General features: G+C 35.6%; 1 protein-coding gene and 1 pseudogene across 1 annotated transcript; both read right to left on the bottom strand.

Annotated features, from left to right (window-relative positions):
* Positions 1-540: 540 nt before the first annotated feature.
* On the bottom strand, positions 541-9964 carry LOC107823671 (uncharacterized; annotated as a pseudogene).
* A 3371-nt stretch (positions 9965-13335) lies between these two features.
* On the bottom strand, positions 13336-14405 carry LOC142181682 (NAC domain-containing protein 83-like). Its single transcript, XM_075255083.1, has 2 exons — positions 13987-14405; positions 13336-13345 (listed from the first exon to the last, which is right to left on the bottom strand). Exons 1-2 carry the CDS (start codon positions 14403-14405, stop codon positions 13336-13338), a joined length of 429 nt encoding a protein of 142 aa, XP_075111184.1.
* Between the last annotated feature and the right edge of the window lie 4423 nt (positions 14406-18828).

The following is an 18828-nucleotide window of genomic DNA, read 5'->3' as shown; positions in this document are numbered from 1 at the left end:
AATTTGTTATTGAGAGAGAATTGAAAATGTGGAATTTTGCCAAGGTGGAGATTTGTTGAAGTTTGGCAAAATGCCAAAGTCCCACATTGGTTGGGAGTTAAGTTTGGGGGGATTTTCCCCTATAAAAGAAGGCCTAATGTTTAGGATTGAAACACACCTCTCATTTGCCTTCTCATCTGTTTAAGGCATTTGTATCTTCTCTCTTTAGTATTATTTCACTTGTATTTTGGAGTGAAATAAAATTTTGTTTGTGTCCGAGGAGTAGGCAAAATTAGCCGAACCTCGTAAATTCTGGTGTTCCCTTTATTGTTGCTTTATTGTCTTATTTATTATTTGGTGGCTGTCATAATTTTGGTATAGTAGTTGTGACTTATTCACACTATATACATTTGGCTTCCGCAACAATAAAGACTATAAAGTAAAGACAAATAGAGAGAGAGTTTGTTTCTTGATATAAGAGAAGTAATTTTCATATTTGCAAATCAAAAACCTATTAAATTGATCTAAATAAGATCAGAGGAGACGGAATCAAAACGGATATGTGTTTCTAAAAAAATTATAGTCAAAACAAGGTATACATTAAAGGAAATGTAGCACCCACCCCCTTCAATTCCTAGATTCGCCTCTAATTACAGATTTTGAGTAATAAAACCCCAAGTACTGCGACTTCTATACTGGTTCCATGATGGCATTTCATAAAGAAGATTGCGATCCAATAATCAGAACTAAGTACGCCGCTTCCTCTTCATCAGAATCACCACTCTCAAGGAAACATGGATTCTTCTCCTGCAGCAAAAGAAAACGTCATATTGCAACAACAAATATCACTAAAACCGAAGAGGGGACAAAAATTAGAGATAAAAGATTTGAAGCTCAAACTCTTATTCGTTGAATCACAAGCTAAAATCAGGGAACCTCTTTCTTTTATAGAAATGCATAAAGTACCCATTAAACTTGTCACGAAAAATCATTTATACACCTAAATTTTACGGGTGTCCTAACACCCCACTATTATTTTATTTATTTTGAAAAAGGTAATATAGTTGTATATTGATATAAGACTTCACTAAAATTGTGAAGTCCCCCATAATTACAAAAAAAGGATGTCCAAGCAAATCCCACTATTCTTATCTAAACTAAATTTAATACCCCATTGAATAATGAACTGTCATGAAAAGTGTAGTTCATTTCGTAGAAGCGCGTGAGGCAAAAAAAAACAGCTTAAAACTAATTTATTTGTCCAAGTGTCACTTTCCTATTGCATACTCTAACTAATTAAACTTAATACTATTTTTTTCTCTTTTCTTATTCATCTTTCTTTTCTTTTTCGTTTCTTTTGCTCTTTCTTCATTTTAACAGAACCATTGTCACCATCTTCCTCCCCATTTTTTGAAACTAAATCACGGTTTATTTTTTGCTTCTCTTTTATCGCCATTCCCACTCCTATGTTTCCTCCGCCATATTCACCTACCTCCGCTACGTTGGTTGCCGCTAGTAATGGCCTTAACGTCGGCTTCCCTACGCACAAATCTAACACATTCCGGTTCAGAAAATTAACCGCCATGCAATGACGAGAAAAGAATTTTTTTAAAATAGTATTTGAAGAAGATAAAGAATAGTGTTATATTTTAATTTTATAAAGATACAGAGATAGAAGGAGATAGCGGAGGGATAACGGAAATTTTTTCCTGGATCGCTGTACACGGAAGACCCTGGTGGTGATTTTTAGAAATGAAGAATAGGGAAGAAGATTAGAGTAAAAAAAATCCTGATATTTATACTGGTGATTTGGTTAATGGTAATTACCGGTGAGTGGTGATCCATTTTTTCTTTGTTGATTACCTATTCTCCACACATTTTTCTTTTTCTCCCATTTTTTCTTTTACTATATAATATTTGGGATGTGGATTTAGAAATTGAGTCATGGATTTAAGTTGGAATAATTTTAATACTTGATTGGAGAGCTTGAAATACCATTTTTCGTACAAGAAATTTTCTCTTGTTTTCACTTAGATCAGGGTGTGTGTGAGATTAATGTGAAGGACAAATGGTTAAATTAGAGGTGCTAAAGTGGAGTGGTAGGGGAGGTGGTTCTGATTTTTCAGAGATAGAGTTTATGGGTTTAAGGGAGGTTATGGTTGTGACTGTCTTCCATGGTGGCTGAGTGCGAAAATAATGATGAAGGAAGTTGGAGAAGATGAAATGAAAAAAAGAGTGGAAAAAGGAAAGAAAAAGGAAATAGTGCGGTATTTGATACATGGCGCGTGTTAACACAACCCACCACAAGATTGGCTCGGTATTTTGAAGGAGGTATAAAATTTAGTTTAGATAAGAATAGTAGGGTTTTAGGACACCCGTAAAGTTAAGGTGTGTAAATAATTTTTCCGAACAAGTTTAATGGGGTCTTTATGCATTTTCTCTTTTTGATATCTATACAAACTTTGTTTCATTGTCCAATTTTATATAATTTCAATTTAAATGGTGGCGAGCACAGACTACATATGAAAAGATGGAACAGAACATGCTGGTGAAAAAGACCAAAGTAATAAAAGATGTAGCTTAGGTATAAAAGAGAATACCGGTCTAGATTCATGATCAGAGATTCTTCGAGATTCCCTGTGTCGCTTGCGATGATAGTCTATTTTCCTCATAAGATAGAGTTGTTTGTTAGATCTATTCTACTGAAACAGTAGACAGAAAAATACAATGTTGTAGAGCATTAGAACTGAATCAAAAGCTTTGAAAAACATACCTCTACCTTGCCGATAAGAACCTCCATGACCATGATTTCCACCACGTCTACCATCTGCAGTTTTTATTGTATCAGTCATTGCCATAGACACAGTAAAAGGTCTATAGGTGTAACTCTTTTTATTAACATATCGCATTGCAAAACCTAAGGCATAACCAAGTTTGAGCATGGCAGATAAATTTTGATGATGAGAAGTTATTGGAAGTGCAAGAAAAACTCAGTGAAGGTCCAGTGAATCAGCTATTTGAAGCTTAATTTGAAATCCTAAAGGGGTTGTTTCAATCTCTTCCTTTCACTTTTTCCTTGTTAAAGAAATCTCAAAGTTTTTCCTTGTTAAATTTGATTTTCAATGAAACACAACATTAACTAGAAAAAGAACAGTTTAATTATAGGGAAGAAATACGGCTAGCTCAAAATTTAGAACTGGAACAAAACCATAAAACATTAACATCCAGAATTTGCCATTCAACCAGCAGGCATGAAACGCAGGCCTCCATCCAATAGGGGTATCAGTATGAATAATGTACTGAGTATGTTAGGCATAAAAATCAGTATCTAAAAGACATGAAAGAAACATGGAGTGAAGCTCAAACTCATTTCAACCAGAACATTCAGAATGTAGTCATTATGCTTACAGCATTAGTTAATTAAGATCCCTTAAACTTACAGTGAGGTGACTACTGTGACGGCATAACTGGTGGGTAAGCGCCAATGATCCTGTACCATAATCCACTAGCTGTCTTTGTTCCAATTCCTTTTGGGCCAATTTTCCATAACCACCTCGACGTATAACTAGTTAAGGTATTAAAAGACAATCCAAAATTCTTAAGTATAAATGGAGAAAGAAAGGAAATAATGACTTGTTAAACCCTGTTGCTTGGACTATCATGCAAGAGTTTCAACCATTCGACAGATAAGGTGATGAAAACTTACTTAATTGATTAAACATAAAGTATAGCATTTCTGTGCACATTCATGGGTTAGATCAGAAGTCTTTCTTTGAACAAAACCGTAATTCTTCAAATGTATAAATTAGAAAACCATGTAAACAATATCAACCATCTTTCCTATTTTTGATTAACATATCTATGATCCAATATTCACCTTCACAAAAGGATGGTCACTTGCACTAAAAAGTGTACTGCTGCTCTACATCATAGAAGTTCTGATTCCTCTAACAATTCATGACAAACGAATAAATGAAGATCTACTTCGAGGTATTTCCTTGTAACATAAATAACAAAGAAAACCATTGTCTTGTTAAAACTTTGCAATCATTCCATTGGCGACAAGATGGAAATTCTACATCTTTCGTCAAGTTGATTATCCTACAACCACAGGGGAAGGATGTAGAAAATTGAAGCTTTTGAGACCACTAGGTTCAGTCACTCAAAGCAAAACACAATTAAAGAAAATCAAGGTTACTAAGTCCTTGAGAAAGAATGCTCTAGAATCTTATGATCGCAAGAGGTTAAAAGCTTTTATTTATGCACTACCTTGCGGCTTGTGGTTCTTGTAGATGGTGGCATAGAACCTAGAAAGACAACTAGATGCTGATGCACCAGTCTTGGGGTCGAAAGTTCAATCACAATGAGAATGACCACTGAGGAGATTGCCTGTCCACCACTCCTACCGCGGCCCCAGTATCTACCTTCTTGAAATCCCCAATCAAAATCCACACAAATAGGGCGATCATCAACAATTGTCCCACTGATATATTTGACAGAATCTTCGGTGTCGTCCCTAGAGTAGAAGCTGAAAAAAGTTTTACAGTTGTTACAAATGCAAATGATATTCCCCATGCCTCCTTTTTTATTTTACTTCTTCTTCAGCTTTTTTCCTTTGAACAGGGCAGGGGTTGAATGGGAGATAAACGCAAAAGTATACATGTAACAAACCAGAATATACACCTAATCTCATCTTGATGTTTATAATAGAATTTACTTCAGATATTCCATCTTTCTCTGACTTTCAGGCTAGAGACTCTCTCTTTCCTCATTAATGAACTTGTCTTCCATCATTAAGAAGGTAACCAATGAGCGACAACCGAGTAGAACAAGAGATAACATCAAAGACGGCACAGCCAAACTACTCCCTTTTTTTGTTACGACCTGTTAGACTATGCCAAAGATAAACCAACCCCGGATTTGAAGGATTAAGACAAAAATATGAGGGAAATTTTCTTTTTCTTTTCTACCAAGTAGGAGGGAGATTTCCTTTTCAGTTAAAGTAGAGGAAACATGGAGAACGGAGACTCCATTTAACTAAACGTTTTGTAATATCAATAAGGACCTTCAAGATTACGAACAAAATAACTACATATCAGGCGATTAATGTCGAATAACAGTCGCACCTTTCATTTTCTCCAAATAAATGCAGAAAAATACTCCCCTTCCTCTCCTCCCTCTTTTCTTTTCTCCTGCATATCCCTTCCTGTTGTAGGACTCTTTAAAACCAAAAAATCCATAACAAAGTTTAACAGTGATCATTATGTGAGAATTAGATAGATAATTGCAATAGGGTTGAATCCATGAAAGAAGTGGAAATGCTTTCAAATTTTGTAAGTCCCTGCTATTTCCTACCTAGACTTCAAGGACATTTGACAGAATCAGATCAAACGATTGTGGTATAAGCCTATTTAATAATCTTTACAATACTTCTTAAGTTAATAGTTCCTTGTATTAATAGTCGGGACTGTAAAATGTGACATCTAATTCTTAAGACACAGCGACTAAGAGTTGATCGATACTTGTAGGAGTAGAGAACATGATTCTTATATTTGCCAGTCGGCGTGAACAAATGCCAAATGCATAATATCAATATCCTTACTAAACAAGTAGACAAAAACAGAACTAAAGGGAAATAGTTAAAGCTGTAGCAGGCATACCGTAAATGGAGAAGAAATTATACAGTCGAAGGTTAACAACACAAAATGAAAATTGGAGATTGAAAGCAAGGTTCGAGCTATACATTACAAAGCAGAAACCACAAGGAGTTTTGGAATTCTTGTCCAATCCCATCACTATCTTTTTAATCTCTCCAGCACGAGAGAACAGCTCATACACTTGTTCCTCTGTTGTGTAGAAGGACATGTTCCCCACATAAACAGTTGTCGACTTCAGCAAAGCATCTTCAAATTCTTCCTGTGTTCCTGGAAAGCTTCTATCCCTATATGCTGAAATCTTGGCTAAATCCTAATAGAAAAAAAAAGCAGAAAAATGTTAAAAGATCAAAGCAAATAAAACCTAGATTAAGAAAGGACATAGGACACCTCGGACACCACAATCTCTTCATGTTAAAAATTCATGAAATGCCACTGGATATGCAGGAAACTCAACTACTGCACTTCAGTGTTGTTAAAGGCTAGCTTAAAGCGCGGTTAAGCCCTGAAGCTCGGTAAAGCCCAGGTCGTGCTCACTTAATTGGCGCTTTAGTGTAGGCGTCAAGGTGTTAGGCGTCTGCACCTTCACCAGTGGGCTCTGTCTTTAAGGGCACAACATCATATATATAGCTTGATTATAGTTTTCTATTCTTTTGTCCAAATAATTATTATTTGTGTTTGTAGTTACATATTTTTGCATTACATTTCAGTTTTTATTTTTTTTCCACACTTTAATTGTGCTTAAAGCTCCAGCAGACTTTGGAGCTTTTTGTGCTTTTCACTTTTGACTAATCTGCTGCACTTTGCTAACATTATACTAAAATAAAGAAAGGCATAGACGTATCTTCCTTTCTAAACTACAAACTTTCGAGTTAAATTGGGAAACCATGACTGACAGATTGAGATGTTAGCCCCTCATAACACCAAGGTTTAACACGCGTTACTCGTCAAAGTATCCATGCATAAGGTGTGTGTTTGATTCTCACAATACCCTTCCCCAACCCCCCTCTATAACAGAAAAGTCTAGGAAGAAAAAAGTTGTTACCTCCTTTGGATGAGAAGCTATAAAACGATTAAAGCATTAGTGACTAGTATAGTTATAACATGTCTTTTAAATGCTCCTCCAAAGGTTGTTCTTTTCACGGGTGGGAGCAGCCCACAAACCCCACCGACCAGAATTAGCACAATCCACGAAAACACAAAGAAAGATACAAAGTAAAACATTGAATCAATGGACAAATTGCTTATTGAACAAACATCCCATGTATACAGCACAAGTGAAAAGCCAAAGAACACTGAGGCGTTCATATTACCTTGAACAGTGAAGCCACTCCGTTTTGCTCCCAACTATATCTCCCACTTTGGATCTTTTGCGCCGCCTATTAACTCCAAAATTCTACTTCATGTTAGCAACACGCGTTATGATTAGACTGATTCAGAGTTAAACATTAGTTCAAAAGAAGAAAAGGGCTTTTGGAACTATGGGGAAGCACCATCATGATTCAGTTAGAAGAAGCGGACAACAAAAGCTTTGTGTTCACTGCATTTTTTTCAGAATTTCTATAGTAGGAATAAAGCTGGAGGCATTAGGGTGGCAAATGAGACTTTTGCTCTGCTTCAACATAATTGTTCACCTTTATCTTGCTAAAGTGATTAACTTGAGGTAATTTATCCTTGTTATATGTTACCTTGGAATCAGATTTCAGTTGTTTGGTGCAGAAGAAACATGAATAAGTTGGAGAAAATGGTCTAATAAGTAAGGATGTAGAGGTTGGGATTGGGATGGGAAAGATAGAGAGAGTCCATCTAATATAAGCTACTCTAGAGGAAATATGGCTTTATAAATTGTTGCTGAGAAGAGTATCAGGGAAGAGTCAAAGAAGCTGAAATAGCATATACAGGGACCAGCAAAGCGACTAATAGGATGCACAAATGAAGTGTACAAGAGAAAACATTCCATAAGTTTGCCATTTAGCCAACAAGACATACAAAAATGACCAACTGTCGAATTCGATAGTGAACTGGAGGAAGTATTGCTTTCAGATGCCAAAAAATGCGTAGCTCAACATCAATGGTCTGTGCATTCTGTTTTCACTTCTTAAGACTCATCATCAAAGTCTTAAGGTACTAAATTAATCCGACTTCTCTCATTTGCTGCTGTTGTCTTACTTTTAGCAGCTTGATATTACAGATCATACGAAGAGTGATCCTATACCAACAGCCCAAAAATAGTGAAACAACAAAATTCTATAAACAGGAAAACACAAAACTGAACATCAAGAGAAAATGTCAAATACATCAAAGAAACTGGACATCAACAAAGGAGCAAAATCAAAATAAAAAAGAGCATCTTCCATAATTGAACTGTTCATTATAAACAATAAGAATGAACTCTAAGAGTCACCGAGACCTTGAGAAAACGACAACATCATCTACATTGCACAAAATCGATGATGAAAAAATGTGTTGGTTGTTATTGTAACACCAACATAATCTAAATATCCAATAAGTCAATGTCAGAATCCCTAAGATTTCACACATATCTCACGAACAAAAAATACCCTTTTCAAAAATCTACCAAGTTCCAATTTTCCAGAATTAGTAAAGCAAGTCATTCTGCACTGAACCATGATCCCCAAAATCCAATATAGATTCCCAATCAACTTTCTCCTCATCACCTTCGTGATAATAGCATTCTTGATTTTCCACGTTCACCATTCCAAAGAATTCATCAGAATCAGTCTGATTAACAAGAACCAACATTCCATCTTTTGATTCTAGTTGTCCCATAGAGAAAACATCAGCCGAGTTACTTTCCACCATCACAGGACTGTTCTTAGACAAAATCATAGTACTCTGTTCTGAAGTTGACGTTTGGCGATGAACCCCATCTTGTAAAACACGGTCAATGAACATCTTATACTCTACAAGAGAAGCAACACAATTTCCTCTAATTTCTGATCTCGGATTCTTCTTAACCGCACAAATTACAAATTCTCTTGCTTCCTGTTGGGAATAAACCTCGTAAAAATAGTATTCACGGTATTAGTGATAAACGCAGAACACTAAGTTATGGTTAAATCAACAAGAATAGAAATACAACAATAATGACACCAAGATTTTACGTGGAAACCCTTCTGAATAAGGGAAAAAACCACGGCCAAGAAGAGCAACTGATATCACTATAGCGAGGAATTTTACACTATGTAGTAACGAGTAAAAAATACTCCTAAGACCACTACACCCTCAAAAGAAATAAACACTGTTTTGCTTTTTCCACCTCACTACAATATCTCTCACACTCTATTTTTCTTCACAAACTATTTTCTTATAGTTTATGGAATACTTTGCTCTCTTTTTTTCTCTCTTTGTTGGTGTGTCGAAATGAGAGTTAAAGCTCTCCTTTTATAGCCAAAACCTCACTCTCTAAAGTCTACAATATTTGACAATTTACACACCTTTTTCACAATTTCAACAAGGTTGGCTACCAAACCAAACCAAGTCAATAAAATTGGCTACCAAATTATACAAATTCAACAAGGTTGGCTACCAAACCAAACCAAGTCAACAAAATTGGCTACCAACTCATTTGAATGAGATGGACACCATATCAATCTCCCCCTCCAGCCTCATTCATCTAGAGGAGGTAGCACTGTCTTCTAATTTGAGTGCATGCCGACAAGTTCTTTGCATAGCTCGAACTTGTCTCTTGGTACCACCTTGGTCAACATATCTGCAGGATTTTCACTCGTGTGAATCTTTTTGACTTGAAGTGATTCGTTCTCCACTTGCTCACGAATCCAATGATATCTGACGTCAATGTGTTTTGTTCTCGCATGGTACATGGAGTTTTTGCTCAGGTCTATTGCACTCTGACTGTCGCAATAGACAACATACTCCATCTGTCGCAATCCAAGTTCTTGAAGAAATCTCTTGAGCCATATCATCTCTTTGCCAGCTTCAGTAACCGCAATATACTCCGCTTCAGTTGTAGATAGTGCGACACACTTCTGCAACTTCGACTGCCATGATATAGCTCCCCCTGAAAAAGTAAACAAATATCCAGTAGTGGATTTTCTGTTATCAAGGTCACCTACCATATCAGAATCTGTATAGCCCTTCAAAATTGGATTTGATCCTCCAAAACATAAGCATTCACGTGAGCTTCCACTTAGATACCTGAGTATCCACTTTACAGCCTCCCAATGCTCTTTTCCTGGATTTTCGAGAAATCTGCTAACAACACCGACTGCATGAGCAATATCTGGTCGAGTGCATACCATTGCATACATCAAACTTCCAACGGCAGAGGAATAAGGAATCTTGGACATTCTCTCTTTTTCCTACGTTGTTGTTGGACACATCTTCTTGCTCAACTTCAGATGACCAGGAAGAGGTGTGCGAACCAACTTAGCACTTTTCATATTGAAGCGCTCCAGTACACGTTCTATGTACTTCTCATGTGACAAGTAAAGCTTCCTTTCGTTTCTCGAACGAGTAATTCTCATGCCCAAAATCTGCTTAGCATGACCCAAGTCTTTCATTGCAAAAGACTTATTCAACTGTTTCTTCAACTCGTCAATCTTAGAAGAATTCCTGCCCACAATCAACATATCATCCACATATAGCAAGAGGATGATAAAATCGTCATCAGAAAATCTTTGTACAAACACACAGTGATCTGAAGAAGTCTTCTTGTAGCCTTGCTCCCCCATAACAGACTCAAACTTCTTGTACCACTGTCTGGGAGCTTGCTTCAATCCATATAGACTCTTTTTAAGTTTGCATACAAGATTTTCTTTACCTTTTGCCTTGAAGCCTTCAGGTTGTTCCATATAAATCTCCTCTTCTAAGTCACCGTGAAGAAAAGCAGTCTTCACATCCATTTGCTCAATCTCCAAATCAAGACTAGCAGTCAAACCAAGAACTGTCCGAATGGAGGACATTTTCACGACAGGAGAAAATATTTCGTCAAAGTCAATACCTTTCCTTTGACCAAATCCCTTGACAACCAATCTAGCTTTGTATCTGGGCTTCAAACTATGTTCTTCAGCTTTAACTTTGAATACCCACTTGTTCTTCAAAGCTCTTATGCCCTTAGGCAATTTCACCAACTCATAAGTATGGTTCTCATGCAGAGATTTCATCTCATCTTGCATGGCTTCAATCCATTGATCCTTGTGCTCATCTTCTATAGCCTCCGCATAACATTCTGGTTCTCCCCCATCAGTGAGTAATACATATTCATTGGGTGAATAACGGGAGGAAGGAGTACGAGGTCTAGAAGACCTCCTGAGTGGAATATCTAACTCGTCCACAGCTTCGTGAGTAGGAGCATCTACCTCATCAACATTAGCATTGTTATCCCCATCACCATCAATATGTTGATCAGGAATATGGTTCTGGGCATCACCATCATCATTGAGCCCATCAGTGTCATCCCCATTTGTATGAGGAACTTGATCAAGATTAACTAAACCTTCAGAACTTGAAGATTTTAACTTCTCCACTTTGTTAATATCTTCAATGGTTTGATCCTCCACGAAGATAACATCACGGCTTCTCACAACCTTCTTCTCAATTGGATCATATAGCCTGTAACCAAACTCATCAAGGCCATAACCAATGAAGATGCACTGCCTTGTCATGGCAGTTAATTTTGACCTCTCATCTTTAGGCACATGTACAAAAACTTTGCAACCAAACACTTTCAAGTGGTCATAGGAGACATCCTTGTCATACCAAACTTTGTTTGGAACATCACTTTGCAAAGCAACCGCAGGGGATAGATTAATAACATGTGCGGCGGTCAACAAAGCCTCACCCCAAAAGGAATTCGGCAACTTTGCTTCAGAAAGCAAACATCTGACTCTTTCCATCAATGTCCTGTTCATCCTTTTTGCTAAACCATTAAGCTGAGGAGTCTTAGGAGGAGTCTTCTGGTGTCTGATACCCTGTTGTTTGCAATATTCGTCAAACGGTCCACAATATTCACCACCGTTATCAGTACGAATACACTTCAGCTTCTTTCCAGTTTCTCTTTCAACTGAAGCCTGAAACTGCTTAAAGACACCCAACACTTGGTCTTTAGTCTTCAAGATGTAGACCCAAAGTTTCCTTGAACAATCATCAATAAAGGTAGCAAAATAAAGTGCACCACCCAAAGTTCTTGTCTTCATTGGACCACATAAATCTGAATGCACCAACTCAAGCAACTCTATCTTTCTTGAAGGAGGATGAGACTGGAAAGATACTCTTTTTTGTTTTCCAGCCAAGCAGTGCTCACATTTTTCTAATTTTGCACTTTCAAAATTTGACAACAATTTCTTCTTGGCCAGAACATTTAGTCCTTTGTCGCTAATGTGGCTAAGCCTCTTATGCCATAATGTTGAAGAGTTATGGCTCTCAACGGCATTCACCATATCAACATAGGTAGAGGCCGTAGTCCAGTATAGACCACGACGCTTTTCCCCACGAGCCACAATCATGGAGCCCTTAGTGAGCTTCCACTTTCCAGCACCATTGGTACTGACATATCCCTCATCATCCAAAACACCAACAGAGATCAAGTGCAAACGAACATCAGGTGCATGCTTTACATTGTTTAAAACTAGTTTAGTTCCAATACTAGTTTCCAAACAAATCGTTCTAATACCAGCCACCCTAGATATAGTCTCATTACCCATACTCAGAGTTCCAAAGTCACCCTGAGTATATGATGAGAAAAATTCCTTCCTTGATGTCACATGAGATGCGGCACCACTGTCCACAACCCATCTTGACTCATCACAAGCAATATTTATCAGATTTGCATCAAGGAATGTAACAAGATCTTCTGTAGTGACGGTTGCCACACGATTGCCATCTTCTTTCTGTTCTTCCTTGTCTCTATTCTCCTTTTTCAAAATCCAGCAGAATTTCTTTGTGTGCCTTTTCTTCCCGCAATGATAGCACTCAATATCTTTAAGTCTGCTTCTGGATTTGCTTCTATTATGTTCTCTATTTTGAGAACCTGGATTCTTGCTTCTCTCCCTAGAGTCAGTCACCAAGACATCTGATGAGGAGGAACCCTGAGATTTTCTTCTCATCTCTTCATTTAGAAGGCTGCTCTTGGCAAGATCCATAGAGATCACACCATCCGGAGCAGAATTTGATAATGAAGTTCTAAGAATTTCCCAAGAATCTGGTAGGGAACCAAGTAGAAACAAGCCTTGAATTTCTTCATCAAATTTAATGCCCATAGCAGATAACTAGTTCATGATCCCCTGAAAATTATTCAGATGATCTGTCATCGCGGAACCATCGTGGTATTTTAAACCCAACATCTGCTTTATTAGAAACAACTTGTTGTTTCCAGTTTTCCGAGCATACAAAATTTCAAGGTGCTCCCATAGGGTCCGAGCATGTGTCTCCCCAGAAATATGGTTCAAAACATTATCGTCAACCCACTGCCTAATAAAGTCGTAAACCTGCCTGTGTAACAGATTCCACTCTTCATCTGATTTATTATCAGGCTTTACAGTGGCGAAGACAGGTTGATGAAAATTCTTGACATAGAGCAAATCTTCCATTTTGCCCTTCCAAATGACATAATTTGTGCCATTCAAGGTAACCATTCTACTAGTGTTGGCTTCCATCGTTTATCACAAATACAAATACTATTTATTAGGAGACCAAAGTAATTCTTTTCTGATGTGGAAGTTCAGACTGTGCTGCAACCACATAGCATACTCAGATAGAACCTGGCTCTGATACCACTTGTTGGGAATAAACCCCATAAAAATAGTATTCACGGTATTAGTGATAAACGCAGAACACTAAGTTATGGTTAAATCAGCAAGAATAGAAATGCAGCAATAATGACACCAAGATTTTACGTGAAAACCCTTCTGAATAAGGGAAAAAATCACGGCCAAGAAGAGCAACTGATATCACTATAGCGAGGAATTTTACACTGTGTAGTAACGAGTAAAAAATACTCCTAAGACTACTACACCCTCAAAAGAAATAAACACTCTTTTGCTTTTTCCACCTCACTACAATATCTCTCACACTCTATTTTTCTTCACAAACTATTTTCTTATAGTTTATGGAATACCTTGCTCTCTTTTTTTCTCTCTTTGTTGGTGTGTCGAAATGAGAGTTAAAGCTCTCCTTTTATAGCCAAAACCTCACTCTCTAAAGTCTACAATATTTGACAATTTACACACCATTTTCACAATTTCAACAAGGTTGGCTACCAAACCAAACCAAGTCAATAAAATTGACTACCAAATTATACAAATTCAACAAGGTTGGCTACCAAACCAAGTCAACAAAATTGGCTACCAACTCATTTGAATGAGATGGACACCATATCACTTCCTTAGATTTCAACTCCCGAAGAACAAAGTCAGCCAAGAAATACTCCATCATCAACCAACGGCCATTCAAAAAGGAGTCTTTCTTATTCTTGTAACTCAAACTTCTTTTATACCCAATAATCAGACTCTCATCCTCATCAAAAATTTCCTTGCCTTTATTCTGCTGTGTCCAAGTCCCATTACCAGTAGTTCTGTTAAATCTGGCATCAATGGGCTTCTTCTTCTTCAATTGAGTGAGGAAGTAATGGGTTTTCTTGGAACTGTCTCCAATTAATTGCCATGGCTCTTTGCTGTAAACATCTGCAAAGTCAATCAATCCTTCAGTTGGTAAGCATTTTCCAGCCACAAATTTCAACAATTGCATTATCAAATCAGTGTCGGAGGTACGAAATTGAGCAATCTTCTCCATGGATTTGGTTCTTTCTTGAAGCATTTGAAGAACAATAACAGAAAACACTTTCTTGAATGGTGAATGACAGACTTTGAACTAGGAAGAACACGAGAATAAGAAAGACCGTATTCACGAGGCCACCGTTGGTTTATGAATATCCTTGAATGGACACACTTTTGGAAAGTATGACGCGACAAAAACAGTTGTGACTAATAACGTTTTTTTTGTTGTAGGGAAAGGGCCAAAAATACTCTTGAATAGACAAATCTAGTTTTGCTTGGATTCTATATTTATATTAAATATATATAAATATTTAATTATGAATTCGATAATTAAAACAAACTAGGAGAGTATAACTTAACTAATAATATGTGTTAAATTACCTTTTTTAATAAATGTTAGCAATTATCATGTAGAGTATTTGCTTGGCCCATAAAAATTAGTAAGAGGTTACTTTGATTTTGGTATTATTATCTCATTAATATTGCGTTCGATGTAATCCTTTCAAAAATACGCAAGTAAAGCATAGTAATAAGAGAGTTCCATCCAATAGAATTCATTTTCTTTTGTAATTGGAATTAACTAGGATTAAACGTGTTTTTGACTAATAAAAAAATTCCAAAAAAAAAAAATGTGACGGAAATAAACATGAAAGCTATTTATAGGGGTGAGCATAAAATCCGAAAAACCGAATTCCGAACCGGACCGAATTAATTCGGTATTTCGGTTTCAGGTTTTTCGGTATTTCGGTTCAATTCAGTACTAAATTTTCGGTATAACGGTTCGGTACTCGGTATTAGGATCTTGACAATTCGGTATACCAAAATACCGAAAATTTTAAAAATCATGTAGGAGACTAGGAGACTTATACCCTCTATAATTGAAAAGGTTAAAGTTGTTCAATCCCTTGATAAGCAAATGCATTAGTGAGATTTTAAAGTACATAAAACACTATCTTTTAGTAGTAATTAGTCATCTATAGATACCATTTGCTATATTACGCATTATAAATACCTTTTCTATGGTTATAAGATGTATCTGATGTATTTAAGTTATTGTATTCATGAATACAGTAGCAAAAATAGGCGTGAATCAGGGAAGTCCAGCTAATCAGTTGTTGTTGTATTTGAGTGTATTCGACTGTATTCATGGAGTAAAATATGAGATTATAGCTGGACAGATTATTGTATTCGACTGTATTCACGGCATGAAATAGGGGATTACACTGTTTTTAAAACGGAAAGTGAATCAATTAACATAATAGACTCCTAATATAACTCAACAAACTCAATTATAACACACAAAAATTGTATTTTCAGTTATAAAAAAGATTTTCAACCGAAAAATACCCCAAAACATAGCAATCTTCAGAGAAATTATATAATACACATGAATACATAAATTATATTAATTAAAAAATATATGAATTATATAGCGAGATAGTGAATACAATAAAATACATAAAATACAGTAGGATACATTGAAATACAATGAAAAAAAAGACAGTGAATACAATGAAATACATCGAATACAACAACATACATTGAATTACAATGGAAAAAAAGACAATGAATACAATGAAATACATGAAAATACATTGAAATATATTAACAGAAAATCAAGTTGCTCAGCCCCAAACTCCGTCGTCTTTGTTCAAGAACAAACCCTAATTTCCGGCGAATCCGCCGTAGCAATACACTTCAACCAACGACCAAACAATCCACGGAATCCTCTCAAACCCTTCCTATAACGGCGAAATGGCCAAAACCTACCCATTCAAGCTCGACCCATTTCAGGAAGTATCCGTCGCGTGCTTAGGACGTAAAGAATCAGTTCTTGTATTGGCACATACCTCCGTCGGGAAAACAACTATCGTCGGGTACGCAATCGCTATGGCATTTAGGGATAAGCAGAGAGTTATTTATACTTCAACTTTGAAAGCATTGAGCAATCAGAAGTACCATGAGTTTAGTGATATTCAATTCGGTGCAAGAATTGATCGGAATGAAAAGAAAATAGTATGGGTGAGAGGAATTTTGAGATGGAGCATCGTGTTTTCAGGGAATGGGGAAGAGAATGGGATGCATCAAAGTAGAGAGAGAAAGAAAATAGTGTAACTGAATAGCGTATTTAGTGGCTTAGGGCAAGGAGATAACCAAAATTAAATATTTTACTATAACCCTTAAAAGGTATCTATAGAATATAATTTTTTTAAATGGTATTTATTTAAAATAAATAAGGTGTTAACCTTTCCTATAGGAGGTAAAAATTCCTTTTCTTTATGCGCTGATTCCGAGCCCAATATCATAGAAGGGATACTTAAACAATTAAAAGGGAAATGGGCTAAATATATCCCTCTACTTTCAGGTATTGTCTACGTTTAACCTCCGTTATACTATCAGGTCAAATTTATCCCGGGACCATAAATTTATTTCCTCGAAAAGATCACCAGTGATGAAAGAAATTAGAAAATAGAGCAAAATCAGTTGTAATTTAAGGCGTGTTTGGTATGAAGGAAAATATTTTTCAATTTTTCCATGTATGGTCGGCTTAAATATTTTCCTCAAGAACTCATTGGAGGAAAATATTTTTCAAAACCCCTTCTCAACCTTGCTCACCCTACTCCCTATCAACCCCCACCAACCTACCCCCACACCCTACCACCACCTACCCAAACCTACCCCACCCCCACCCCCCACCCCATCCCCACCTTACCATCCACCCTTCCCTAAATAAAAATTATTAATAGTACTTTCTTTTCATGTTGTAGATAGATTTATGTTTTCATTTTAACAAATGAGTGTGTTTTTTATGATATAAAAAAGTATTTTTTTTCATTTTACAAAAAAATACTTTCTTTTTATGTAGAAAAGTATTTTTTTCATTTCACAAAAAAATATTTTCTTTATATGATGTAACAAAGGTATTTTTTTTCATTTCAGCCAAATGAGTATTTTTCTTTTCATGATATAGAAAAAGTATTTTCTTTTATTTCACTAAAATGAGTACTTTATTTTATGTTGTAGAAAGAGTACTTTCTTTTTCAACAACAAAAAAGTATTTTCTTTTTAGTTATGGAGCACAAATTTCAATATTATTTTTGCGTAAAAAAGTAAAGCAGCACATTAGTTCTCTTGGGTTTATGTGAATTTTTAAAGACTTGGGGGAAGGGGGAGGGGTGAGAAGAGTAGTATAAAAATATATTTTCCTAAAAAAAATTCTACTCTCTAACCAAATACTAGAAATTTTCCATTCACCAACCAAACAAGGGAAAATAAGTGATAAAACCACTCATTTTCCGTGAAAATATTTTCTATGAAAAACATTTTCCTTCATACCAAACACACCCATAATATTAAGAGCTAACTTAGTTAATTCTCAAACTTGAACAAATAAGAATGAAATAGTATAAACCAAATTTATCCAAACTGAATCATCATTAATTATTATTTTTTAGTAACTAAAGCCTCTCTACAAAGGTAACATTGTAACCATTGAGGAAAATTAATTGAGGAGACGTAAGAGTCAATTCTTCAATTTATGTTATTTCACAAATTTTTGAGAATTTTAATGAAAGTAGCTAATTTTATTTTTGTCTTCTTCAAAAAATTGATACAATATATTTTAGAAAAACTCTTACATCTTCAAAAGTGATGTGTTCTTCCTGAAACAAAAAGGAAGTATAATAACTTGTGAAATTATACCGATAAAATTATAATAGTGGAACAAAAATTTAAGGTGAATATATTTGAATGATGATTGAGGACTCTACGAGACATAATTTCTTTTTTCATTGAGTTCGCAATATATAATGAATATTTTTCAATTTCTAAAGCTTAATCTTTATTATAACTGAAATATGTTCCTAGAGCTTAACCTTTATTTTATATCTGAAATATGTTTTCTAAATAATATTTATGTAAGTCTTTTTAAAAAATTATTCATTGACAACTTGTTTGGATGGTAGTAACATATTGTTTCATAATCTATTGTATTGTATTGTATCGTTTAATGAATACAATGTTTGGATATATTGTATCGTTTGCCGTTGTTTCATGATATCATGCACCAGCAATATGAAGAATAAATTTGCACTATTTTAAAAAAATATTATGATAAGGGGTAAAATTATTATATAAAAAATCGGGTAAATGATAAAATAAAATTATTTAATAATAATGAAGAATAAGATGAGAGAAAAAGACAAGGTAGCGACGCGACCACACCAAATTGATCGTTACATAAAGTGACACATTTCGTCGCTACATAACAACGGATTTAATGACACGATACAATAAAATTTAAATAACAATCAAAACAAATATCGTATTTAAAGTAACAATACGATACAATACAATATATAACAACCATCCAAACAAGCTATTAATTGGGGTACAATCAATTTAAAAATATGTGAGAAAGTATAGTTCTAATAGTAGGT

The sequence above is a fragment of the Nicotiana tabacum genome, chromosome 6 (assembly GCF_000715075.1).
Source record: "Nicotiana tabacum cultivar K326 chromosome 6, ASM71507v2, whole genome shotgun sequence".
Classification (NCBI taxonomy): Eukaryota; Viridiplantae; Streptophyta; class Magnoliopsida; order Solanales; family Solanaceae; genus Nicotiana; species Nicotiana tabacum.
This window is presented reverse-complemented; position numbering and strand designations above follow the sequence as displayed.

Excerpts from the sequence above, each read along its gene's own strand:
- LOC142181682 (XM_075255083.1), bottom strand. The coding sequence starts at position 14,405 with ATGGAGAAGATTGCTCAATTTCGTACCTCCGACACTGATTTGATAATG.